The sequence below is a fragment of the Pecten maximus genome, chromosome 18 (genome assembly GCF_902652985.1).
Source record: "Pecten maximus chromosome 18, xPecMax1.1, whole genome shotgun sequence".
Taxonomy (NCBI): domain Eukaryota; kingdom Metazoa; phylum Mollusca; class Bivalvia; order Pectinida; family Pectinidae; genus Pecten; species Pecten maximus.
In genome coordinates this window covers 16,176,004-16,203,431 of record NC_047032.1, presented here as the reverse complement: position 1 = coordinate 16,203,431, position 27,428 = coordinate 16,176,004, and the positions used below count along the sequence as shown (strand labels likewise).

Here is a 27,428-nt window from a genome sequence, read left to right as displayed (position 1 = left end):
TGGTAAATCATGATCAAATATTGAAAGTTAAACGCAAAACACTGATTGAAATATCTCCTCGTATGAACCAATACCAACATTTTAATAGATCACAATTTAAAAACTGTGTACCTTGTTATCCTTTGAAATAGTCATTCCCACTAGGTAGGAAAATCTCAAGTTAAACAATCAATATTACCATAGCAACAGACATCAAAACAATCAATATTACCATAGCCATGGTCATCAAGGAGTTCAATACAGACATCAAAACAGTGTTTTAATATATTATCATCTAGCCATCTTATGACTTCATAATTAAGCATACATTATGTACATCCCTGAATCTAATTCACAGAATTTCAACTCATCACAATGTCAACCAATCAGATTATCACAATTTCTCTAGCCCGAACCCCACACAGTGATTATCAACCAATCAGAATTCACCATGAACTTAACATCAGTCAAACATATTGAACAATCTATTAAATATACAGTTTGAATTACAAATGTATATCAATCACTTTTCAGAAACTTCTGAAAAGACACACACCGCTAAAATGTTCCAATGAAACCATTGTTAAAATAAGTTTGAAAATGAAATTGCATTATCAAACAGAAACATGAGTTTTAAAATATTTTGTCTGAACATGTGATAGTAGTTATAGTATGAGGAAATTACATTTCCTATGTTATTGGAGATAAGTGTTTCTCAATACCAGGTAACCCGTCTGTGGGTTAGCCCTAACACATATGAAGATTTACTGGAACAATCTAGCCAAGCACTGGAAATCTTATCTTTACTTGGGACTGGTTTCTACAAGTCAACAGTTTTTATGTGGAATACATTTAACACAATGGAATCGTTGTAGCTGATTCGCCAATGTCAACATATTTGGCAGTGATGGCATGATATTGATATAATATCACAATTTGCTGGATCTATGTTCTCGCCTAGTGTCAGAAGATGTCGGGACACTTGGACCAGTCTCGATCCCAGTAGTTGCCTTTAAATAACCAGTCCTCTTTGCCGGTGTGAGGGTTCGTTCCACACTTGAAAAATCTGCAAGAAGTAATCAGAAAACTTTTAATTGTTGTTGTAAGGTTTATTAAACAATTATGAATTTCACCAAAAACTTTCAAATATTAATTAAAATTTCTATTTCTGTTCAGCTGATCATTGTTGCACATTCTTTGACCTACATATGATAAGCCGTTTTTATATGTTAAATAGTTTTTTGACATAAAAAGATTTTGACAATTAAATCAAAAAGATTTCAGCTTTAGTTAGAAAATTTACATTTATTTCACTAAAGCTGATATCATTTTAACTTATCTAAAATTTCTTTAAAATAAGTCAAAATGTTGTTAACTTATAAGCTTAAAAATACATGTTGCAAAAAGATTTTTTAGCTTATGTCAAAACTGTTTTTTATTTCAGTCAAAAAACTTTTTAACTGAAGCTAACAGGTAATGAATATCAAAACAACTTGCCTTACACACACACACACACACACTAGATTTGGTTGCCATTTAATCATTATACCTGCTGAGAAATTGAGTTGAAACTTCTTAACATTGATGAAAATGACAAACACCCCTAATACATAGATTTATCAAAAACATTTTCTTGTTGATGGACAGTAAATTTGGATAATTTTGTAGAATAAATAGCCAATTCTCAAAATCTGATAATAAGATAGATATTTTGTTTTTTTTCTCATAAAGAATGGATAATGGTATCAGATCAACATCGCTTTTCTGAATGTTGGCAAACATGAACAAAAATGCTTCTACAACTTTTAAAAACTTCTAAGTTATCTCCCTTTTCACAAATATCAAATTTCTTACACCGGTATCCATTCATCCTTCCTTCGTTTCCGTTCTTTTCGAGCAGATCTTTGTTTTTCCTCTATTCTGTTCTTTTCTGCTGCAGCAGCATCTGTAAATGTAAGACATCATATCATTATGTTACAATGTTGTTTGGCAGACACATGTAAAACATTGAAGTCAAATTTCTAAAAGTACATTAAATATTTTCGGAAAATAAAATATTCTGACAGACCTTCCTTTATAAATTCTGAGAATTAGAGAAGAGCTTGATATTTATATAAAAAAAAAAGAAAAACAAAAGAAGAAAAGTTACATTATGAATTATAATTCATGAAATCAATTCATTTTGATCCAAACAATGAATTAGACTCCATCATACAGCTGTTTTGTCCTTCTTGGACAAACTTAATTTTAAAATATCTTTACAGGCATTGGCAGATGTTAAAGTTTATACGGAGACCATTGAAGCGTGGCATTTTTCTTTTTACACCTTTCAAGTACAACCTAATTTGTTACAAAAACAGTTGAAACAAATTGGTAGATTACACAACAATTGTACAAACTAACCGATCTGCCCCTCCTCCAGAAGACGAATATCTGGCCGGAAACGGGAATCAGTTGGTGCTAGTTGTCCTGCTGTTTCGGGATTCAACTCATTCAAGGCCATGGCAAACAATGTAAAACTGAAATACTGAAAACACAAGAAAACCCTTTATTTATTTTACAACAACTGCGAAACAAGTTGTAATAACTTATGTCTTAACACTTAATGGACAGGATGGAAGCATGTGAGGGGGTCTTACTGTGGGAGGGAACCCGAGAACCTGGAAAAACCCCACATGGTCAGAAAGTGACCCCGTACCTTTTCACGTCTGATCGAGGGAATCTAACTATGACCATCTAGGTGATAGACGACTGTGTTACAACTGCGCAACCCAATCACAGAAATGGTAATTCTACACAATATAATTTGTTCTTCACATTTACCTTAACTTTTCTTTTGGACCTATTCTTGATGATTTTATGTCGACGATCATGTCCTACCGTAATATATTTGTGACCTTTTGGAAGTAGCAGACTACTTTCTTTACTTCAAGTTAATATTTTGATACAAAAGGTGATAATGTTTAGAAAACAATCTGTTAATGTATCATTTCTGTTACCTGTGTGGATTTTTCTGGCCGTGGGTGAATCGTCCATATACACTCCTGTCCAGGAATGTGCAGGTCGTATGTTGATAAACGTTTTGCGGAAATGTCATCGTTAACATCTGAACTCCCACTAGCACCATTGGACTGCAATTATATCAAATTTAATCGACATGAGTTCAGCAACTTTAGCATCTTTCTGTTTGAGTCTGATGCTTTGTGCGGTTGATTGGTAGTGGTTGGTCGTTAATCAAAATAATAGAAAATTAGTCAAAAAAAAAAAAAAAAAAAAAATCATCGATGGCAATGTTGAAAAGTCAATTAATCCAAACTTTCTGAAAGTGTTTGTTTATCTTAACTTCATGTACTTTTGTCATGTTACCAAACCAATAAGTACTTGATCTTATATTTTACTGATATATTCATAGGTCGTTTACAAGCGATTAAGGAGATTTATAATATACAAACAGTCGTTAAATGTTTTGTTTGTGTTCAACATTAAAGATATTGATAACAAAGGCTATGACATTAATAAATTTAAATTTTGAAATGTTTCTATGTGACTGAAATAAAACTCACTTTGGCAGAATGACTTGGTGATGCAGTTGATGCCGAATTTTTCATGTGATCATCATAAACAGCAGCATCAAGCATGAAGAGATCGTACACCCAACTCCCGTACAATGCCTTCCTCTTCACCTTGCTGAAATAACAATACTTCCATTGTCATCCTCAGTCACCATGTTAATCATTGTGTTCTATCATTGTAGTTATAAGCCCATGCTCGGGGATAAGTCCACCCCAACATTTTTCAAATTTTCTCTGCATAGGCCCATATTCGGGAATACTATCACCCACTTTTGAATGTCTTATCCAAAATAGAAAAAAAAAAAATAAAATAAAATAAAAAATATTTTTCAAAATGAATATTTTCTGTAAAAAGCGATCTTTTCTATGAAAAAAAAAGAAAAACAAAAAAGAAGATGTTTTCCGGAACGAAAAATGATTTTTTTTCCTCCAAAAAAATCTTTTTAGAGTGATCATTGAAATAACAGACATCTTAAACTTAAACCTTATCTCTTTTTCCTATTTTGAACATTTCCTTTTTCATTGCAATGCCCAATGGACAATACAGGATCGGAAAATTACACATCAACAGTGTAATGGCATACAACGGACAACGGATTGACAGGGTAGTTCCTAGTTGATATTCCGAGTGTATTTCTCTGTATCCAACTGAAATATGCAAACACGCCACAGTGTTTTATAGAAGATTTAAGTTAGAAACTCTTTGTATCAAAGTACACGTACAGCATTAATAACACATACTTTCTAAATCCGCGTTACAGAAACAAATTTTTCTGTTGTCTGTGCTGCATTGTGTATGCAAACATGGCAGCCATGCTTGGACCGGAGTTTGTTGTACAATATCCAACCTATTTATTTTTGAAATAGCGAGTCACAATTCATGTCTAGTGCCTAACCAATGTCATGATGTGACAAATAGGTATAATTTCGAACAGTTTGTGATAGCCTGTACAAAACACAGACCATATCAGTATCATCCCATGGAGTGTGTAGCCTACCGTAGTCCCAGTAGTGCCAGTAGACAGATGTACTGTGTATTCTACAAAATATTTCTTAGTTCTTAAACTATTACCTATATGTACCTGTGTGAAAATAAAACAAGAAGAAAATGGTTCGTAAATTTCCATTTGTCTTCACAAGTTATGCAGTGACTGAACAGAACACATTTTCTGAGCCTTGTAACTTATGATTTTAACTGTCATCTGCACTTGGTTGACATGATCCGAATGGAATATGTCGAGTGATCGGACTATCCTCTGCCATATTATAATCCAAGATGACAGCCAAACATTTTCCCTCTTATGCAGTGTCTTATCTGAGGATAAGCTCCCCCCCCCCCCCCCCCTCCCTCAGCTTATACCTGGTAAAATACAGTATCATTAATATATTTACCCAGCAGAACCCCAGAACAATCTGTTTAGTGTTAGTTTTCATTACCTTAAAATAAGCCCCGAACTAAGCCCATCAAAGTCTGCTGCAGTTTTCATTACCTTAAAATAAGCCCCGAACTAAGCCCCTCAAAGTCTGCTGCAGTTTTCATTACCTTTAAATAAGCCCCGAACTAAGCCCATCAAAGTCTGCTGCAGTTTTCATTGTCCTAGAATAAGCCCCAAACTAAGCCCATCAAGGTCTGTTGCAGTTTTCATTGTCCTACAAAACGCCCTGAAATAAGCCCATCAAAGTCTGCTGCAGTTTTCATTGTCCTAAAAATAGGCCCTGAAATAAGCCCATCAAAGTCTGCTGCAGTTTTCATTGTCCTAGAATAAGCCCTGAACTAAGCCTATCAAAGTCTGTTGCAGTTTTCATTGTCCTACAAAAAGCCTTGAAATAAGCCCATCAAAGTCTGCTGCAGTTTTCATTGTCCTAAAATAGGCCCTGAAATAAGCCCATCAAAGTCTGCTGCAGTTTTCATTGTCCTACAATAAGCCCAGAACTAAGCCCTGAACTAAGCCCATCAAAGTCTGCTGCAGTTTTCATTGTCCTTAAATAAGCCCTGAACTAAGCCCATTAAAGTCTGCTGCAGTTTGTAATTAACACCAGATGATCCACAGTACTTTTGTTCTTCACCTAATTATGCTAAATATACTTACTTTTTATCATATATGTAGCCCTCAACTTTGTGTAAATCTTTCCCGAACCAGCCAGACTGTTTGAAGTTGAGTACACTCTTCCATCCCGTTTTGTGACACAAAATTTCCATAACACCATACTGGAAAAAAAATAAAAAAAAATATGAATATATCATAAACATTTTTCTGGTGCAAGCACTCAGATTTTAGCCAATAACCAAATCCAACCAGATTGGCACAATGATGACAAAACCAAATGACTTTACAAAACAATATACCTATACACAAATGGCAATAAGTGCTATAAGAATTTAGCAGAATATTATCAGCGTGAAAATCGGTCAAATAACATTACCGCTAAGATAGACACATTTGCAGTGTGATGTGCCAAGTATTACTTCAACCTTAAAACTTGTTTCCCCATAAGGACAACATATGTCGCTGGACATTCAGGCTTGTGTCATAGCATGTCATTATGGGGAATGAGATATTATACTTTATTTGGAAGAGAGATCTGAAGTCTTTTGTATAACTTACATGAAATATTTCTCATGTGTGAACATTCATTATGTTTTTGAGTTTGATATGGGCCATCTGTTGTCTAAAATGTCTAAAATAAAGACTTTTTGAGTTTTTTGGGGGGGGGGGGGGTGGAGGTTGGGTGGAGACACAACGTCCCTCTAGGTAGAATTCGGTACTGGTCTTGATGAAACAGCCGTGGATCCTAGTAGATACCGAGGTCTCACATAAAATCCAGGTAATAAGTATAGCAAGAGTGAGTCCAACACGGTGTTTCTTCCAAAAATTTATTCCTGCAGTTGTTTACATGTTTCGACTGTTAGACAGTCGTCATCAGAATGGTTCTGATGACAGTCGTCATCAGAATGGTTCTGATGACGGCTGTCTAACAGTCTAAACATGTAAACAACTGCAGGAATAAATTTTTGGAAGAAACACCGTGTTGGACTCACTCTTGCAATACTTATATCATTTATATCAACTTATATCATTTATATCAACTTATATGATCTATCTGGATGGAAGTCCATGAAGGGTCTTCGTATAGGAGGAAGCTAGGGTATAGAGAACACCAAGGTGGTCAAAACGGTGATCTTCATACATTTTCAGTTCAAATAAGGGATTCCAACCCTGACCTACATTGTTTACAGGGGTAGAATTTAACTTTTTTAGTAACTCGCACGTTGTTGCGAGTGGATACAATTTTAACTCGCAAAATTACAAGCTTACTCGCAATTTTGAAATTATGTGTTAACATCAAATATAACAGATGTTTTATGATAAATAATCTTTACTTGCTTCAAATAAAGTTTTTATTTGAGACAAAATACAATTAATCTTTTTGTTTTTTGTTTTCAATGAATATTAAAGGATTTTGATTCTATATATTTTTTTAATTACATGTTAATAATTTTTTTTCAAGAAAAAAAAAATCAGTCATTTCATTTGATTTAATCATGTATGATTTCTCATAAAATCTTTGACTAATAATGAAATAAGTATTAATAAAATTCTATCTAATTAAAATGCTATTCCCTGTCCATCATGATTTTACAACATAGTCTACACGTGATTAAAAAAAAAAACGAATTTTTCGTTTAAAAATTTCATTTTGTTTTTGTCATATCTGAAGTTGACTTGTTAAATTAGAAAATGGACAAAACAGTAAGTACTGATAGAATTTCAAGTAAGAACAAAACATTTACCGATGATGTTGTATTTTCAAAGCGAAACGTGCTTTGTTTCTCGGAAACTCTCGTTTCTTTTCCATTACAATATATTCATGTATATCGTAGTCTTTGAGACGCTTGAAACTAACGAGTGCTGTGTACAAGCGTCACCAAGATAATGCATTGTCTGTGTGTTGGTTTTTGTTTCAAGTTTTCGTCGATGTTTTACTATGTGTGTCGGTTTTACCAGGATTTATATGCACTCGCAGAAAAATGCAAGTACCACAATTTTCTACTCGCAAAATGAAAAATGAGCTCGCATTTAGTGAGTGTGCGAGCGTTAAATTCGAACGCTGGTTTATACTCTAACAATTGATCATAGTTACAGTTATATCCCTATATTTCTAAATGCTAACAAGTAACTTAATGTCAATTACTCTTGTTGGCGCGGATAGAAATGTGCAAGGGGGAAACCAGAGTATCTAGAGAAAAGCCACATGGTCGGGCAGGTGACTCTCATACCTTTCATGTCCGATCTGGGATTCAATTAAATCCCGTCCTACATGTCTATATTTTCACTACTGATCACAATTAATATCAATGCATTTTTTAATTCTATCAGTTAATGTATATTAATTACACTCGTTGACCCAGGTAGAAGCTCGTGATCAGGAGTCTTACTGCAGGAGTAAACTAGAGTATCGAGAGAAAACAAATGTTGTCCGAGGAGCAGCTAGTTGACCTACATACCATTTAACATCCGATCGGGGATTCAAACCCTTGTCTACAGTGTTTAATACATTCTACTTACTACTAGTCATAATTGATATCCTATATTCCTGAATGCTATATATAGATCATTAACTTGGAAGCACTAACCTTATATATCTGTCAGAGAAGATTGTCTATGACATCTGGTATAAAGGATCACTTGGATATGATTAACTGTTTTCATCAGTACCGTATACAGCAATAATGACATATTAAAAATGACATGTATTTAATATTTCTATTTAAAAATCACAAAAAAAACCACGGGCTTACTATGACAGTATTATATAAGGCACTGATTCAGGAGAAGAAAATACCAGTAAAGCTTGTATTCCTGCTTAGTAAACCTACTAAACTGTTTCATTCCAATCTAATTAAAATATAGATGGTCATTCTCACTAGTACGTTACATGAACATCTAACAACATATCCCTTAAGGGGTCACGTCAGGGTGACCTTTTGGATTAGCCAATCAAATGACTACTTCCAGAATCTTGGAAGTGACTTTTATTTGTCTGAATTAGCATGACTAAAGTGCATAGCTTGCATAATCTGTCAAATTGTCATTTCATCCCAGCAAGCATATAGCTACATGTATATACATGCTGTGCCGAAATGGTTTGCTTCGATGACATCGACAAATTGACGATTCGCCCTGAAAGTGAAATAAAAGGTCACCCCGACGTGACCCCTTATGGGATGTTGTTTGATGTTCATGTAACGTAGTGAGAATGACCATCTAGATTTTAATTAGATTGTGTTTCATTCTTGCAACATTATTGTTGAAAGTCTGATGATGTTCTCCTTCAAACAGTTCAGGTAATAATTGTAACACAGGTATGTTTAAGAACTAGCTGTTTTAAAAAGGCCTTTACTTACAGTCAAACATTAACAGATATGTTTGATTGATGAAGTTTTGAGGGTACAAACAAAATTTTAATGATCTCCGTCTTATCATTAAAGCTGTCCGTCGTGGTTTATACCCGGTAACAGTGTGGTAGAAACTATTAAATATTCAAATTGAATTTTTCAAGATGGGATGGTTTCATGTTTTTAGTCAGATTGTAAAATATTTTTATTTCATTTCATACACTTCAATTGTGAAATGCAATATCTATGGAAATAGGGCCCATCATTAAATCCTTGTTATTTAAGAACTTGAAATTAGTATAGTTTGCTAGCTAACACTCTATTAGCATGTATATTTATAAACATTACCTCTCTCATGTTTTTTTTTTACATCTGTTTACACTACACTTCTTTATGATGACTATTTCCGACAAAGCTCTTTTACCATGTCACGTTCCATTCTTAACGGTTCTTTGGAATAGATTTTCTGTCTTTCTTGATAAATTAATATTTCTTTCAAATATTCTGTTGACACGTGAGGTACTTAAGTTATAGTTCATTCCCTGAGGAGCAATTCTCCGAAGTGTTTTTACATACGGTAATGGTGTAAACATTGTATCAACCTAGACTACGACTCGAATACCACCCTAAGCTGTCTACGACTCTAATACCACCCTAAGATGTGGCTATAACAAAAGCAGTATGGCAATAAAACTATTTCTACCACAATATGCCATGTTATTCCACTCTCAAGCCATTGTATAAATGTGCCGACTGTTGGATAAATATATGTTATATACCACTAGTGGTATATGATCTTCCGGTCTTTTGATTGGTCAAGAATTCATACTTTGACCCAAGCTACAATTGTTATTGACGTCATCAATAATCACATGACGTCACATCACCGGGTCCCGGACGTCACCGTACACTTTATTTGCATACACGAAAATATACTTTGCCACGTTTCCCTTTGATTCAAGCCAATATTATTGTGGTAGAAACAGGTCACACGGCTTGTGATTGTTGGATATGGAATTTATTTCACACGAGTAAGTTTTTTTTTAAAGTTACAAAAGACTCGAGCTTTAGCTAGCTCGAGTCTTTTGTAACTTTAAAAAAATAACTTACTCGTGTGAAATAAATTCCATATCCAACAATCACTCATTGTGTAACCTCTATAAGTTACCTCTTCTTAAGGACATGCGAGCAGAATATATTTATATAGCATATACATGATTCAATACCCTGAAATTTTCTATTTCTGAATAACATGCATTTAATAGATATAATATATTTAAATGTTCCAATTTTGGAAATTATAAATTACATGTGTATTTTTTTGGGATATTATACTCAGATGTTCTATTTTTGGATATCAGACCTATAGGTACACGTTCTATTTTTATAAATATAATCACACATTCTATTTTTAGATATACAGTGCATTTCGCTTAATTGGGTTGCCTATTTGTGGGGGCTTTCACATGATTAACCAACTTATGCAATAAGCCGAAATGCACGTTGCCATCTTGGATTTGGTTCGTAATGGTTGTCTAATGACTTGGGTCGATTTTAGATGAAAATATTTGCGTTTATTATTGTTAATAAACAGTGTTTTTGTTTGTCCTTTTACTGATGTCAAATTGTCAGATTACTATTCTTTATTGTATAAAACTATGTGTATTAAAATAATAAAACCTTACAGCTTGTTTGTTTTTTGTATACTGGGTGACTCGCCTACATCTACAACTCAAATCCCGAATGTTTATCAGAAGCATTCTATCAAATCCCGAATGTTTATCAGAAGCATTCTTTTGTTCGCTATGAAGTTTTTAATATTCCATTTCATTTTCAATTGCCAATTAGCACAGAGAAACCAAGTTTATTTGGGTCGTTTCCTTTGGTATAGATACGGCCTTGACACTGACCATGGCGGTCACTGATAAAACAACACAAAATCCAATTTGGTGTTTTTATTAACCAGTTCTATTAAATCCTTACCCCGAGTAGGAAGTATAAGCTAACGTCGGGCGTCTGTCCTTTTATCTGCTCGCTACTGTTTAATAACTCACCTATGTACTGGTGTCGTCACATTTCCCCGTGGCGAACCCCTAACTTTTAATCTGCTACAGTTAACAGATAGCAGTGATATCAATAGGTCTGTAGCAATGTCAGACCCAGGTCAAAACCTATTGTTTTGGTTTCTGCTTCGAAGATTTTACATCCCAGAATTAAGTGATGACATTCGTGAAAATTGGAGCATTTCCATTTTTTTTTGTCAGATTGTCGTAGACGAATAACCGAAAATACAACTTTTCCAACCCAATTAAATGATTTTTTTAAACATGATTCAAGAGAAAATGGTTTTGGTTTTTGAATTTTCACTGTAATAAACAAAATACCCTATTAAGCATTACCCGATTAAGTGGAAGGTACGGTTCTTTTTTTAAACTATATGTTCTGTTTTTAGATTATACTTAATTACATGCTCTTTTTTTAGATTTTACTTTGTCTATGTTTAGATACTCACGTGTTCTATTTTTCGATAAATACCTGTTCTATTTTCACATTATATTTATATATATCATCTTCTATTTTTATATTATACTTGCCCATTCTATTTTAAAATTATATTTATCATCTTCTATATTTAGATTATACTTGCCCATTCTATTTTTAGATCATACTTACATGTTCTATCCAGATCTTGCCAACAATGACATTGTGAACACAACAGTTGACATTCGACCACGTATACACCTCTCCGTGTCTGCAAAACAAAAGGTCAAGGTCAGGTATACAACATAAATGAACTGTCTGGTTTCTTCATTTATGGTTACATGACAAATGCTTCATGCCAATAACGTTTTTATTTTTACAGCTTTGTCTAGACATATCACACAGTGATCTAGATCATTCCCCACAGACATACCTGCTGTGTAATACAATCCTTACCCCACAGACATACCTGCTGTGTAATACAATCCTTAATCTGTATAAGTGATTAGCAGCTCAATATAATTTCCAGTTTTACGAACATCACAAGAAATCCCAGCATGATGTTAAAGATTCGTGAACATCCAAACATAAAACTTGTAGTGGCATTGACATTTAGTTATCATATTTATCCTGCAATAAGCCCAGGGGGCCGCACCTGATCTCTGACACAAAGTCATGTCAAAGAAATATCACTTATTGTTATTTCTACAGAACAGCAATAGAAATGAATGGGCCAATATCACTTCTAGTCACAGGCTTATTGCCAGATAGATTTCAGTACATTCTTGGGTCTTAGCAAAAAGGATGGGAACATTTTTTTTTCTGTCTCTTTTCTTCGGTTAGTTAGTTATAGATTCTTAATGAACCATCAATGCCATAAAGGTCATTAGGGCCAAAAAAGGTCACACACACAAGATACAGTTGTGAGCGGTCAATCAGTTTGAATACAGAAAGGAAAATTATTCAGCAAAAATTCATCTTAAGCAAGTGGCCTTGACCTTTGATGAACTATGCCAGAATTAGGAACGAGGTTCTTTCTCTTTCATTTGTGCAATTGATGGTCCTTACCGGTAGATCAAAATCAGGACAAGGAATGTAAGATGGCCAGAAGGATTTCATGATTGATGTATTCCAAAATAATGTTGGGTAATTATACTGTATTTATCTGAAAAGAAGCCCCCTTCTTCATTTTTTACAGAAAAATAAATTTCAAAATAGCAAGCGAACAGTGGTTCACCATAGGAGAGAGCCTGGGCTCATTTGAGGTTAAATATGGTATAGTAATGATGTTTAAATTGCAACATTAGAGGAATTAGCAGACATCATGATAAACATCGGAGACAAATTACCAAGGTTCACAAAAACTGAGTGATATAAATCGATCCCAGCACATTTCAGAATTATTTGAAGTATTAATTTGCTTCATTGAATGAAGACAAAATCAAATTTTTAATTGTATTCAAGGTCAACAATTTCATCGCTCCACCATACAAAACCATAAGTATTACAAGGAAACCTCATAAACCCTGAAAATAATCATTCTCTTTTTGCTTTTGACATTACAATCCTACACTTTAAGAAATTAAGTTACATCACCAAGTCTAATTCCTATTCCAGAAGCCTATGAAGTTAGTGAAATAAATCCTCTTTTCTATAGTCAATACCGCTAGCATGATATCATTAACAGTTAATTACCTTCCCAGAATCTGCGGAAATAAAAATATTTAACACCAGCAGAAGAGATGAATTTTAACCATTTGCAACGTTGTGTTCACAATGCAAACCACCTGCATGTGTAGAACTGTGATATTACAACACCTGCATGTGTAGAACTGTGATATTACAACACCTGCATGTGTAGAACTGTGATATTACAACACCTGCATGTGTGGAACTGTGATATTACAACACCTGCATGTGTAGAACTGTGATATTACAACACCTGCATGTGTGGAACTGTGATATTACAACACCTGCATGTGTAGAACTGTGATATTACAACACCTGCATGTGTAGAACTGTGATATTACAACACCTGCATGTGTGGAACTGTGATATTACAACACCTGCATGTGTAGAACTGTGATATTACAACACCTGCATGTGTGGAACTGTGATATTACAACACCTGCATTGCTTTTACATCACACTGCCACATCTTAAGGTCGACCCATACCCCATTATATGAAGTAAAGAAGGATATGGAGCCTGCATTGGACAAGCTAAAGGGTGGCAGAAAGATGGACAGAAGAAAAAGAAACCTCGATCAACACATCCTTCCCTGGTCCTGGGACTAATAAGGACATGCAGATTTGTTAACTAGAAAATCTCTAAGACATAAATGCTCCCCACTGCCACTTGACATCATGGAAACACAGTTTGGTAAGGATCGCATCAGCAGTTCCTGAGATTAGCTAGTTACATTGCATCGGGACGGGACGGTATGGACATGGATAACACTATACACACCCCATTTCATGGCGGAGGCATAAAAATGATGATAGTCTATGTAAGGGATGATTTGACAACATGTGATGACCTACCGTGTCAGTTCCAGTGTAATCGTGCCTTTTGGATTGATCTCAACTGACTTGCCCCAGAACTTCAGCTTGGGGTGGATGGACCCGTGGATCTTGAACTGTTTAGAATCCACGAGGAAAGCACTTACAGGTGGATGGTGGCTCACTTGTTCCCCGACCAATCGGAACCCAAGATCAGCTCTAAAAATGTAACATCATACTATAACTTTTTCGTCGACAAATCAGAATCTCTAAAAAGTAAAACATCATAAATTCTTTTTCATCAACCCATTGGAACCAGAAATACAGCTTCAGCAAATAGGAACACAGAACTCATTAACAAAATATATTACTGGTTAAATGAAACTACTTCCAAGGACTCAAGTGAACCTACTTCCTCTTTGCTCATTTCCAAATGTATACTAACAGATGAATTAGCAGGCCTAAATGCCTGTCAGAGAACAATAAACCGAAACTATAGCCAAATCATAATTCAGTGGAATGTTTTCCAGTGGGAAAAGCGATAAAATGAAATTACCACTAAAATATCTACTTTTACAGTAATTACCTGTTTAATTCAAAGGTCTCCCCTAACAGTGGGTTGAAGGGTTTCCCGATTCTGTCCCAGTTAGAGGAAATTGCTGATACTGCAAAAGCTGACACATACTGTAAAACAAGATGATTCATTTCAGTAATTATCCCTAAAAGCTGTCCAAATTATAAAGATTACTTAAATATCATAATGTAATTTACTTCCTAATTATAACTTGAAACTCTGTTTTTCTTTTCATTAACTCTGTAACAACTCAATCAAGTGTCACAGCATGATTTTATCAATTTACGTTTTTATAATTAATATCTTTTTTTTTCTTTTTTGTAAAGAATGCATTTGATTCATGAACCAATATTTTCCAAAATTCTGAATTTTTTTTCTGCTCAATCAATTTCTTAAAGTACAATCTACTTTTCCTTGTCCAATTAAATTTTAGTGTGCAATTATTAAGTTTTTATGATCAGGGCCCAGCATCTGGATATGAAGCAATTTTTTTTCATTATAAAATACATTGTTAATCCATATTTATACCTCTTTAAACACCAAAGGGGGAAACAACCTTTCCGATTTACGTAATATTTGATTCTGAGGATACTTCATAGCAAATCAATCGTTCAAATGGTTCATTGATTTGCGAAGAATATTATTTTCAAGACTGAAACACAAAAAACATTTTGAAATCTTCCTTTCAGCATCCCGGAGGGCTATATTGTCTTCCAAAATCCTTAAAGCAACTAAATACGTCTTAGTGAATAAATATTATAATTATTGGAAATTCTTAAATAAAAAACAAGATGATTCAATACTTTTGAGTTAATTATGAAAAAAAATATAATGGAATTAAGAACATTTTATTTAAATCTTTTCCCAATAGACTGATGATTTTGTTTTTTGTTCACAATAGACTGATGAGCAATGTACATGAAAACTTAATATATATCACCTTTTCATGAAAAAACAAGAGATCCCAGAGGGATCTTGGCGCCCACCATTGAATGATCTTTATAGGTTCCATGTCAGATTGATCTTTTCTCTACTTTTCCCTTCCTCTAAGTCTTACTAATCTGTGTAAATTCAGAAACAGCCCTCTAGTACTTTTCAAACAAGGGGAACCTATATATAAAATTTACGATTTAGCAATAATGGCTGTCTGTTGTTTTCGGATTGGTCCCAAAATGCAACACCAGGGACCATGGGGAACCTACATATGAAATTTGAGAAAGATCCCTTTAGTACTTTCTCAGAAATAGCGATAACAAACTTCAATTGTCAAAATACAAGATGGCTGCCTGTCGGGCAGGTTGTTTTCTGACTGGTCTCAAAATCCAATATGCATAACTAGGCACCAAGGGGAGCCTACATATGAAATTTGAGAAAGATCCCTTCAGTACTTTCTCAGAAATAGCGATAACAAACTTCAATTGTCAAAATCCACGATGGCTGCCTGTCGGCCATGTTGTTTTCCGATTGGTCTCAAAATGCAATATGCATAACTAGGCACAAAGGGGAACCTACATATGAAATTTGAGAAAGATCCCGTCAGTACTTTCTCAGAAATAGCGATAACAAACTTCAATTGTCAAAATCCAAGATGGCTGCCTGTCGGCCATGTTGTTTTCCGATTGGTCTCAAAATGGGAACCCACATTTTAAAAATTTTAGAAAGATCCCTTCAGTACTTTCTGAGGATTAGCGATAACAAGAATTGTTTACGGACGGACGGAGGGACGGACGGACGGACGGACGGACGACGGACCACGGACGCAGGGCGATTTGAATAGCCCACCATCTGATGATGGTGGGCTAAAAAGAAGCTTCAAATGATAGATGACTGGCAGGTGTCATTGATAAAACAGGATACTCTTCTGAAACACCTGGTTTTATTCTCCTTGTACTTTATCGTGGATATCTGTGGTAATCTATAGTTTTTGTTCTTATGTTGCCCTCGTTTTGTCTATTTTGGGTCAAAATTACAGATTCATTTGAATGTTCAGGAATTCCTGGTTGTTTTTGCTTAATACATGTATACAAAATGAATCTGTATGACAAAGCCAAATTTCGATTTATAGATTTATCTCCCTTTGGTACAATGTAATCTGAGATTGGTCACTTACAGCAAACCTTTCGGCTGGGTCAGAGGCTTGACTAGCCTTCTCCAGAAGTGTTGTATACTCCATGTACTCGGATATTCTCTGGATAAAGCTCAGTGGCTCATTGAACACAACAGGCATGGTGATTTTGGACAGTTCCTGCAAGTACACAAAAAAAAGAAAGTTACTTGGGATATTCTGAAAAGATTTAAAACTAATTATTAAAACTTGTTCTCAAGACAAGAAATAGGAAAAAAAAAAAAAAAAAAAGAAGAAATTATTGGAACTAGAAAATGTCTGCATGTACAACGCAAATGGGCCTGCTCCCACTTGAAACCCAGAAACAGAGTTTGATGAAGATCGCATCAGTTTCTGAAATTGGCCAGTTATATTGCATCGGGATGGGATGAGACAGACATGGATAACACTTTTTGCCACAACCCCCCGCCTCTGGTTAATGGCAGCCCGGGGGCATAAAAACAAAAACTTCACGGAAGTGTTTGGGTAAAGATAATGCAGTACATGTATCTATATATAGGTTTTTTTTTCACAAATACCACAACTTAATCAGTTAGTCTGCATGGATGGTACAAATATGGTACAACAGGAGTGGTCTTTTAATACTGAGGCAATATCATATGGTCTCTTGTCAGGTATGGTCTCAGCATAAACTGAGATATGGTCTCTTAATGGGGGTATGCTCCTAATGAAAGTCTTGTTTTAATAGAAATGTTCTCTAATTATAAAGTTGGTGCAGGTCTCCTGACAGAGGTGGTCTCTTTAACAGATGGCCTTTGGACACAGGTGGTCTCTTAACAACAGATGGCCTCTTTACAAAGGTGGCCTTTTGATACAGGTGGTCTCTTAACAACAGATGGCCTCTTTACAAAGGTGGCCTTTTGATACAGGTGGTCTCTTAACAGCAGATGACCTCTTTACAAAGGTGGCCTTTTGATACAGGTGGTCTCTTAACAGCAGATGGCCTCTTTACACAGGTTGCCTTTTGATACAGGTGGTCTCTTAACAACAGATGACCTCTTTACAAAGGTGGCCTTTTGATACAGGTGGTCTCTTAACAGCAGATGGCCTCTTTACACGGGTGGCCTTTTGATACAGGTGGTCTCTTAACAACAGACGACCTCTTTACACAGGTTGCCTTGATCTTGATACAGGTGGCCTCTTAACAACAGATGGTCTCTTTAAACAGGTGGCATCTTGACACAGGTGGTCTCTTAAAAAACAGATAGCCTTTTGTTTTGACACAGGTGGTCTCTTAACAACAGGTGGCCTCTTGACACATGTGGTCTCTTAACAACAGGTGGCCTCTTGACACAGGTGGTCTCTTAACAACAGGTGGCCTCTTGACACATGTGGCCTCTTAACAACAGGTGGCCTCTTGACACAGGTGGTCTCTCGAAAGAAGTGGTCTCTTGACACAGATGGTCTTTTAACAAGACTCTGGTCTCGGACTCTAAGTATGTCTCAATTTTATAAATTTGGTGGCCATGGTCTAATAATGAAAGTGGTTTCTTAACAGAGATGATCTCTATTAGCTAGTGTATTACAGTCCCTCTCAGAGGCAGGATTGCTTCCTAGTTAGAAGCAGTTTCAACTACTCTTTTGTTTTTGTATTTTTTTCTCTTTTAAGCTTTTAATTTTCTGGTTGCCCTCAGGGCCTAACTCTGTTTGGCACACATTTTCCGATGGCTGCCATTAGGTATCACTCTGCTAGACCAATTAATGCTATGACCGAGACAAACAGACAGACTGGTGTCCCCAGTGGGTGATCAAGGCCTCACTGACATTTCTACCCTATCATTATGATGTCACTGTCGCCAATCCTTCTGCCTCGCTAAACTAAGCTACCAAGATTGCGACATCAATTGTAATGCATGATGGTGATATTAACTGTCATCAGCTTTCAGGTTTAATTCCAATTTTGCCTTTTTTAAAATTTCATTCGAATTTTGTTTTAAACAAAATTCATGACTATAACCTATCTTGAATAAATAATAAATATGAATATCACAAAGTACCTTTCATAAATCTATATTTTATTTTTCTCCAAATAGCAGTGATCCAGCAAAAAGCCCATGTATTGAAGTAAGCCCATATCTGGTAATAAGCCCATGTCTGGTATTAAGCCCATTTCTAGTAATAAGCCCATGTCGTAATAAGTCCATACCTGGTAATAAGCCCATGTCTGGTAATAAACCCATGTCTGGTAAAGCCCATGCCCCAGGTTCACATACTACAAAATGTAAGCCCACCCATGGTTGTTGAAGATACTGACAAACACTTTATATATTTCATTGATTTGAAATAAGCCCAATCCTTGCTTTCAGTGAAGGTTGTGTGTAGGCCCCTGGACTTATTACAGCTGGCTAAATATGGTAATTTACAATGGACACATTTACAATAATTGCATTAGTCCAAAAGGTCAAAACACAAGAATGAATCATTGAAAAAATTTCAATAATTTTGTATTTATTTGAAGGGTTATCACATTTTCTACCACAATACGGTGTGTTATTCAACTCTCAGACCATCAGTTAATCATCACACCTGTTGATTAACAATCTGTTTATACCACACGTGGTATAAACTCTGTACGCATTTTGATTGGCTGACACAGTGAACTTTGACCCAAGCTGCAATTGTTATTGACGCCATCAATAATCTAATGACGTCACATCACCGGGTCCCGGACGTTACCGGTACACTTTATTTGCATACGCGAAATTCTACTAGGCCACGTTTCCCTTTGATTCAAGCCGATATTATTGTGGTAGAAACAGGTCACACGACTCGAAATTGTTGGATATGGAATTTATTTCACACTCGTAAGTTATTTTTTAAAAGTTGCAAAAAACACTCGCTAAAGCTCGTGTCTTTTGTAACTTTTAAAAAATAACTTACTCGTGTGAAATAAATTCCATATCAAACAACCACTCGTTGTGTAACCTCTATTTAATCATTATTCTTATTTTTTAAAATCTCATGCATCAATTTGTGGACAATTTCATGTTCCTTCCTTAGAATGACCTTGAAATGGCTAAAAAAATGTTTTATATTTTCCAATATACCTTGTAGCTACAGAGTAATTACATGACGTAATGTGAAAATGTGAAACGGAATGCCAGTGACGTATATGTAACTCAGATAAAAACACTAGACACGTACACCACTGGGCTCGTTATAGTCAACTTAACCAGTGATTACCATGTGTCCTTAAAGTAACATCGTAAACTCGTTAATTTACAGCTATATTAAGGCTATAAACACTTTGGAATAAACCTGCATCGTTGCCACTTCCTACAGCAGTCGTTTCAACACTGACTACCCGTTTCAATGCCTTTTCATGCCAACCTGTTTTGCATATTCTCTATCCCTTCTGTTTCATAGTGGAGAATCGTTCGTTACATATTTATAACTATAGGCCTGTAGTAGATTTCTAGCCATTATTATCCCCATTTAAGTAATCATGCTTTATACCTACTTTTGTTTTCTCTGAATTTAGTTTTTGATTTTATTTCTTCTCTATTCTATCAGAAAAAGAAACTTGTATTCCTTATCCCCCACTATGGATAAATAAGTTGGTGTTTAATTATCCCCCCCCTAGCTCCTCCAAAAAAGGCCAACTAATATAATTAAAAAATTTTTTTTTTTCAAGAATTACACCAGTAGACTTTTAATGACTTTAACCTTTAATTATGGAAGCGTGGAAGTATATGCATTTTTCCAACCTGACCTCTTCATCTTGGCTTGAACACATCACCACATCAGCATATATGTATTCAGACTGATATTGAACATTAAGATTAATCCTCATCACGCCTATACAATATACCCATACAGAACACACAAATTAAAACTATTGTATTTCGTTAAAAATACGGGACCAAAATCTTTATGTTTAAGAGAAATATTTATCTTTCCGCTGACAATGGAAAATTATCTTTAATGTAAATCCCCTACAGACACCCAGCTCTTTTATCGGCCTCTGTTAAGAGTAAACATCAACTTAACTCAACATATTATGACGCAGGGATCGGCATTGTCATTATAAGATATGGTCAATATCTCAAGGGCCGTGTGATGTGGCTGGTGGGGTCAATAATACAACTTTGGTCACTCGATAAAGGTTGCTCTCAAAACGTAACACACAAATTGTATTATTCTCAATCCATGCTGTAAAAACTTATTTTATTGATTAAGATAATGTAATAGTCAGGCTAGCAAATTTTAAAAGCAAATGGTTTTTGAAGTCATTTTGATCACCCGGATACAATGATGCACATCCAATTACTAGAAAGTGTTTAAAGGTCTGTTTAATAGCTGGATTTTGCTTTCAGTAGGATAACAAAAACTTAACAACTTAGGACTATAACACGAAAAATCATTTAACAGTTCAGCTGATGTAAATCAAGACTCGACTGATCCATTGACCGAATACAAGTTTGTTCACTCGACTAAAGTATAAAACTGTAAAAGAATTTTTTCATTATTTTTTAGTAACTTATAATGAAAAGGCTAATGCATAAAACTATAAAAGATATTTTTTTTTTAATTTCATTAATTTATAATGACAATTTATCAACATGTTTTTACATAGTTTTTTTTATTCTTTTTAATTTACTAATTCAGAACAATTCATCAGACCTTTTTCACAATTTAAGTATAAAATAATATTTTTCAAGCATCAATTTACCTTATAAAGATTTTTTGATTATATACTAATTAAATTTTTTTAACAGAATCTGCCTACATTTACCGTACCCTGACTGTCGGCGTACTTATCTCATAATCTGGCTTCATCTTTGGCCTTTTTGCATGGCTATTTTGATCAATATTTTATTAAACAGAACAGACTCATGAGGCCTATGTATCCTTAACAACACTACCAGAAACAAGTTTTTTTATCAGCTATGATTCTAAACGTACAGTTACCGACAATAGAAGCCAGCATGATCACCATCTAACTGACACAACTTCGAATTCACATAAAGTTTGTTCAACTCGATTTTAGCAGCTACAATTAAAGTCTGTGAACAAGCCCTATAATCAGACCAGCCTGGATCAATAAATTGGCTCAATCCTCTCCTTTTAGCCATCAAGTAATTTCTAACAAAGCTTAACGAAGCTATCATAAAACCTAAGACATTACTGTAGGATGCTCTATTAAACATCTGTACAACGGATCCCACAGAAAAATGAGGGGCTCTTATGAGTTTGTGGATAAGTACGGTAATATAATATGGGTATGAAATGCTATATTTGTCAATATAATATGGGTATGAAATGCTATATTTGTCAAAGACTTTCTGTCAATATTTTATAAGTTTGATTTTTATATTTTAACTCTCAATGGACAGAATATTTCAGACACTGGATGTTCCCGATCCCGGACATCATAATCTGTTTCTTCTCCCTTCATGTCTTGGTGACTTTCTTTGCAATACCTAAATATAACCAGAGCCATTTACAGTCTCTCTTGGAAGCCAAAAATTTATGGACAACATTTAGTAAGCTGACCGGAAAGTCTCTTTATCAAGCTCGATGAAAGCCTACAATACCAGTAGAATTCAATATAAAGATATACAGACTTCCTCATATTGCCAATCCTTAGATAGACATAAATTTCCTAATGCCATGGCAGCAATGCAAACCGATATTTCTACTTTGTGTTAGATTAGACAAGATGTAAAGTGATGGGAATCTGTTTCCCTTTCAGAATCGATAATTGGTAACTTGAAATCAATTAATCATAATCGTTTTTCTAAATTTAGCAAAAAAAAAATCCCTTTTGTAGAAAATTTGTTTACATCACAAGTACATTTATTCCACATCTTAGCCTTTATGTTATCAATATCTTAATACCTTTTAATACAAACAGAATATTAAACCATTTCTAATATATTTTAATCTCCTTAAGTCACTTGTAAAGGACCAAAGAATATTTCTGTAATATTTAAGATTAACTACTTCTTAAATACCGGTACCTGAAGCGGAAGATTTACCAATTTTGATTACCTTAATTGCTTTTTCAAAATTGTCATAAATGATCAGTTTAATTGTTTTTTCTACTAATTTTTCAGTTTTAATTGCTTTTTCTACTAATTTTTGATTATTTGTGATCATGATCATCTGCCCACTATTCTTCGAAAGGATGTCAGAATAGACAAGATAAGACAAGATTTAGAACACTTTAGGTCAGATAAGACAGGATTATCCCAGAATACCGGAGGTCAGATTAGACAGGATTATGTCAGAATACTGTGAGTGGTCAGATTACACAGGGTTATGTCAGAATACTGTGGGTGGTCAGATTAGACAGGATTATCTCAGAATATGGAGGTCAGATTAGACAGGGTTATGCCAGAATATGGAGGTCAGATTGGACAGGGTTATGCCAGAATATTGGAGGTCAGATTAGACAGGATGTCAGAATACTCAGGGGTCAGATTATGAGTCCCCATTGACATTATATCTTCTAAACAGAAAACATATGGTGACAGTTTGTGCTATTATCTAGTACATTGTTTGCAAGTAAAACACTAAATCATTCATTTTCAGTCATGATTTATCCATAATTATTTTGAATAACTGAAATTTTTTGTACAAATGTATATTCAGATAAACATATCTATCAATTATTACAGCGACATGAAAAGAATTTGACATGCGGCAGATGGTGACACTTCAATGATCAATAATACATTATGGCTTTTAATACAGACTGCTGCACCAGCAGTGAAGAAAACTTTCAAACTTTATAATACCATCAACTATCACGGGAGGTCGTCCTTAAATGACCTCAGCTGTTAATAGGATGTTAAACAAATAAACCAAACCAAACCATCAACTATCTGAAGCTTGTGTGTTTGTTGGATTTATCACCCCATGAACAGCCGGGGTCATTTGGAGGCAAGATCTCCTTGTAGTAGTTGGTGGCTACCTCACTGAACAACATACTAAAGGCCTGTCACATGCCATTCAGAGTAATTAGGGTAAAGTGCCTTTCCCGAGGACACAACCACAACAGCACAGACCGGCCCATTTCTCAGCTTCCCAAGAAACACAAACCAACAGGTAGGGGGTATCGAACCACACACCTCAGATCTTCACCTGAGGTTACACGGTCGGCACTCTAACCGACAGAACTATCTGAAGAGCTATCATATATTTGTCACATAATCGGTCTATTATCCTGGGAGTTTGGCCGTGTAACATTTTGGTAAATGTTTGTGACTATTGTAATTAGGGCTGTAACGATATATCGATACTACGATAAATGTCGTCGTACATAACCGCGATACGATACACGATACGTAAACTTAGTATCGCGATACCTTAAATTACTTACTATAAACGAGTTGTCGCCCTTTGCGCGCTCTCTAAACCTACTACAAAAAGCAACATGGCCGAGAGGAGGAAACTTGTCTCACCACCTGCAACATTGAAGTCGCCCGTTTGGCGACAATTTGGATTCCCATACAAAACAGTTGACGGGAAAGAAACAGTAAACAAACATGTTTAAAGATCTAAACAAATTTAAACATTAAATTCTGGAAAGCAAAAATTATCTTATTGTTTTGTAATTTTGTGAAATCATTTTATGTATCGAGATACATATCATATCGGAGCATTTTTCATTGACTGTGCCAGTCGAAAATTGATTGTGACAACGACCTATAAAATATGGACAATGACATGACGTCATGCATTGTGAATGGCACAACAAATGGCTGCTTCCGTTTGATTAAGGCCTTCGGATCCACATTTTGACATTAAGACCGGTTAAAATGCACATTTTGATATCGCAAGACCGGTTAAAATGTAAGTTTTCTGAGTTATGCGACAAAAATTATCTTAAATTTGTCATAATTTCATATGAGGTTTTACGAAACTCCTCTCAAAGTTCTTATTTTCGTGCCACAACTCACAAATCAAAATGCTTCTAATTCTTGCTTTTATAAAATCTCATATGAAATGACAACTCATTGAAGATCCCATACAGTATACGTGGCAGTACATACAACACGGTTTCTGTGTCACAAAACTCTTATTACAATAATAACAGAAGGAGTAAATCATGAGTTAGCTCTACGCCTCGACTTTACCACAACCTTCGTTATAAATTCTCCATTTTACCAGGCTGTTGTACAGTCTCTATAGTATCAAGTTAACTTGTCAGTAATCATCAGTTAGCTCTACGCCTTGACTTTACCACAACCTTCGTTATAAATTCTCCATTTTACTAGGCTGTCGTTCAGTCTCTAGTATCAAGTTAACTTGTCAGTAATCATCCCGTATTTTATCGTTAATCACACAGTAGACCAACAATTCTATCAATGTATTCCAGCATTAAGTTTCTTGGATCGATTGCTACTTTCACCAACACATTTCCTGCAGTAGTTTAAAACGATGTCTGCAGAAATCTCGACCCCTTCAGTTTATAACACAAACAATTAAATTATTAGATTTGTGATGATCTGAATTGTGAAATTTTTACCCTGTATCAATCTCAGCTCAACGTAATGATACAAGAATCTTTGATTAGTATTTTTTTATAAGCAAAAAAAATAAAAAAATTATCAGAACTAGTTAGTATTGAAATATTAATCCATCAAATGCTTTCTTGTTGACAGCGGTATAACTACGAAAACAGAAAAAGTTATGTCATGATGAAGTCAATTAAATTGAAATTAAATTGATTTTCATGTTCTGTTTCCATCTTAAGACTCAAATGACTTCTGGAGAGATAACAAACTTATCAGTTTGCCGATTGAAGTTTTCGAACTACAGCAGATATTTCCATCCGATTAAAGATGGAATTGATGAAGCAATTTTTTGACGAATAATGGTAACAAATCTAAAGTAAGGACATGAAACATTCAACAGAAAGACATTCAGACCTTGCAATTAGTTTCCTATCTTTTATAGTTTAAAAATAAATTTCATGACAAATGCTATTTGGGCATGCTTTTAAGCAATAACTTTTGTTTTTGAAAATTATCTCGCAGAGCCGAATCATTTCTACTGATCATGGTGATATTTCTTTGCTGTTACCAAGGAAACAGATTAGGATGATTAGCAAATTCTATTTTAATAAAAATTATCAAATAGCCTTTAAAGAGATACTTTGAATGGACCAATATGGGCATTCATGATATAAAAAAATATAACAAGGGGGCATAACTCTATGTGTATATTGGGACACGAGACCCAATATCATGCAGTATGAGACAGTCCAATCATGACAATTAAGGATAGTACTCAACTTCATTCTGTGAAGACCAGTGAGTTTACAAAATGTCTCTGACAAATGAATCTCCAGATGGAGAAATTCTCCAAGAATTGTTCTTGAATGGTGCTTAAACAGTTCTTGAACATTAAAGGAGACACATTGTTCTTGAACAAGTAATTCAAGAACTGTTCTTGAACAGGAATAAGTTTGAACAGTTTGTCTCATTTAATGTTGAAGAAAAGTTCAAGAACAGTTCTTGAACATATATAATTCCAGCACAGTCCACCATGCATGTTATCTGTGTCCTGATAACTTGCCTTTGTTGGTAAACAGCTACATTAGAAAGTACAATATTATGTATATAGACACCCTGGCTTCATGTAATGCTCTTCTTTTCGATTTGCCAAGCGATAAACTCGGAATACGGTTCAGAGAAAGATAGATTTAATATAGCGTTGATTATAAGACAGATTGCATATTTGCGTTTAAAAAAATCTATTTGCTGACATTAAGGAAATGCTAAGAGTGTCACAGGGACATATATGGACAATGGGTTGGAAATTTGTGCCAAGTCCCTGTGAAGTATATCAAATAAAAGTTTGACAATAAATACATTTATCTATATATTCAAACCCCTGGTCATTGACGTTTCCTTATCTGTTGATTCAAAACACTAATCTATTTCAACAGTCGATTTCTTGTCGAGGAAATGGATCACATGATGTGGTGTAGGGAAGGCAGGAAATATTTGAATCTTTTTTGGGGCTCCAATATAACAAAGACGGGTATAGATGTTCAATTAACATATCAAGGTACAGCAACTACTAAAATGAAATGAAATCTTCAGTCAGAGTCAAATCATTTCAAAGAATTTGATAAATATATCTGCAGTCACTGTTTTGCAAAACAGACAGTATTTTTTGGATAAAATACTGTCCAACAGATGTCTCACATGTATATAACAAATATATTTTCCTCAAAACGCAGATGTCCGTATTATATGTACAGTGAAAAAAACTCCCACCGGATGCATTCTGTGTCTAAGTAGTCCTGATGATGTAATTTCACAATAACTGAGCTTTGAAGTCTGATTTAAATGCCTTCACCAAATCACTAACAAGCTATCGATTTTATATTAAGTTGCCTTGTGTATATACTTAGTGGATCCAGTACAAGAACAGCTCACCTTTAACAAAGACGCAGGATGTCTTCATTTAAAATGACTCGCTGTATTTCAGTTGTACGTATGTCGATCATCCATATGTTCCAGACATATACTAGTTACTCTGTCTGACAGTAATTGAGAACATCATTTTTTCAACAATCCACAGCTAATTAGGCTTAGAATTGAAAGTTTTCACTTTTCTTTGTTTGACTGCATTCTTTTTATTTTAAAGATGCTATTTCAGTATAAACTGCATTGACTCAAAATACATTTTTTTATAAAAATTAGAACATCATTTTTTTTAACAAACCCGCGGCTAATAACCCTTAGAACTGAAACTTTTCACTTTTCTTTTTTTGACTCAAGATAAACATTTTTTTAATTTTAAAGATGCTATTTCAGTATAAACTGCATTGACTCGA

The 27,428-nt window shown here is 34.8% G+C and overlaps 1 protein-coding gene across 1 annotated transcript in view; it reads right to left on the bottom strand.

Annotated features, from left to right (window-relative positions):
- Positions 1 to 496: 496 nt before the first annotated feature.
- Positions 497 to 27,428, bottom strand: part of LOC117316456 (oxysterol-binding protein-related protein 1-like) — a 135,643-nt gene continuing 108,711 nt past the window's right edge. The window contains exons 17-26 of the mRNA XM_033871042.1: positions 16,616 to 16,750; positions 14,518 to 14,615; positions 13,974 to 14,150; positions 11,623 to 11,701; positions 5,642 to 5,760; positions 3,543 to 3,666; positions 2,979 to 3,110; positions 2,383 to 2,506; positions 1,834 to 1,924; positions 497 to 1,045 (exon numbers count right to left, since the gene is read on the bottom strand). Coding sequence (XP_033726933.1) covers positions 943 to 1,045; positions 1,834 to 1,924; positions 2,383 to 2,506; positions 2,979 to 3,110; positions 3,543 to 3,666; positions 5,642 to 5,760; positions 11,623 to 11,701; positions 13,974 to 14,150; positions 14,518 to 14,615; positions 16,616 to 16,750 — 1,182 coding nt within the window. The 3' untranslated portion in view covers positions 497 to 942. The remainder of the gene's footprint in view (positions 1,046 to 1,833; positions 1,925 to 2,382; positions 2,507 to 2,978; positions 3,111 to 3,542; positions 3,667 to 5,641; positions 5,761 to 11,622; positions 11,702 to 13,973; positions 14,151 to 14,517; positions 14,616 to 16,615; positions 16,751 to 27,428) is intronic.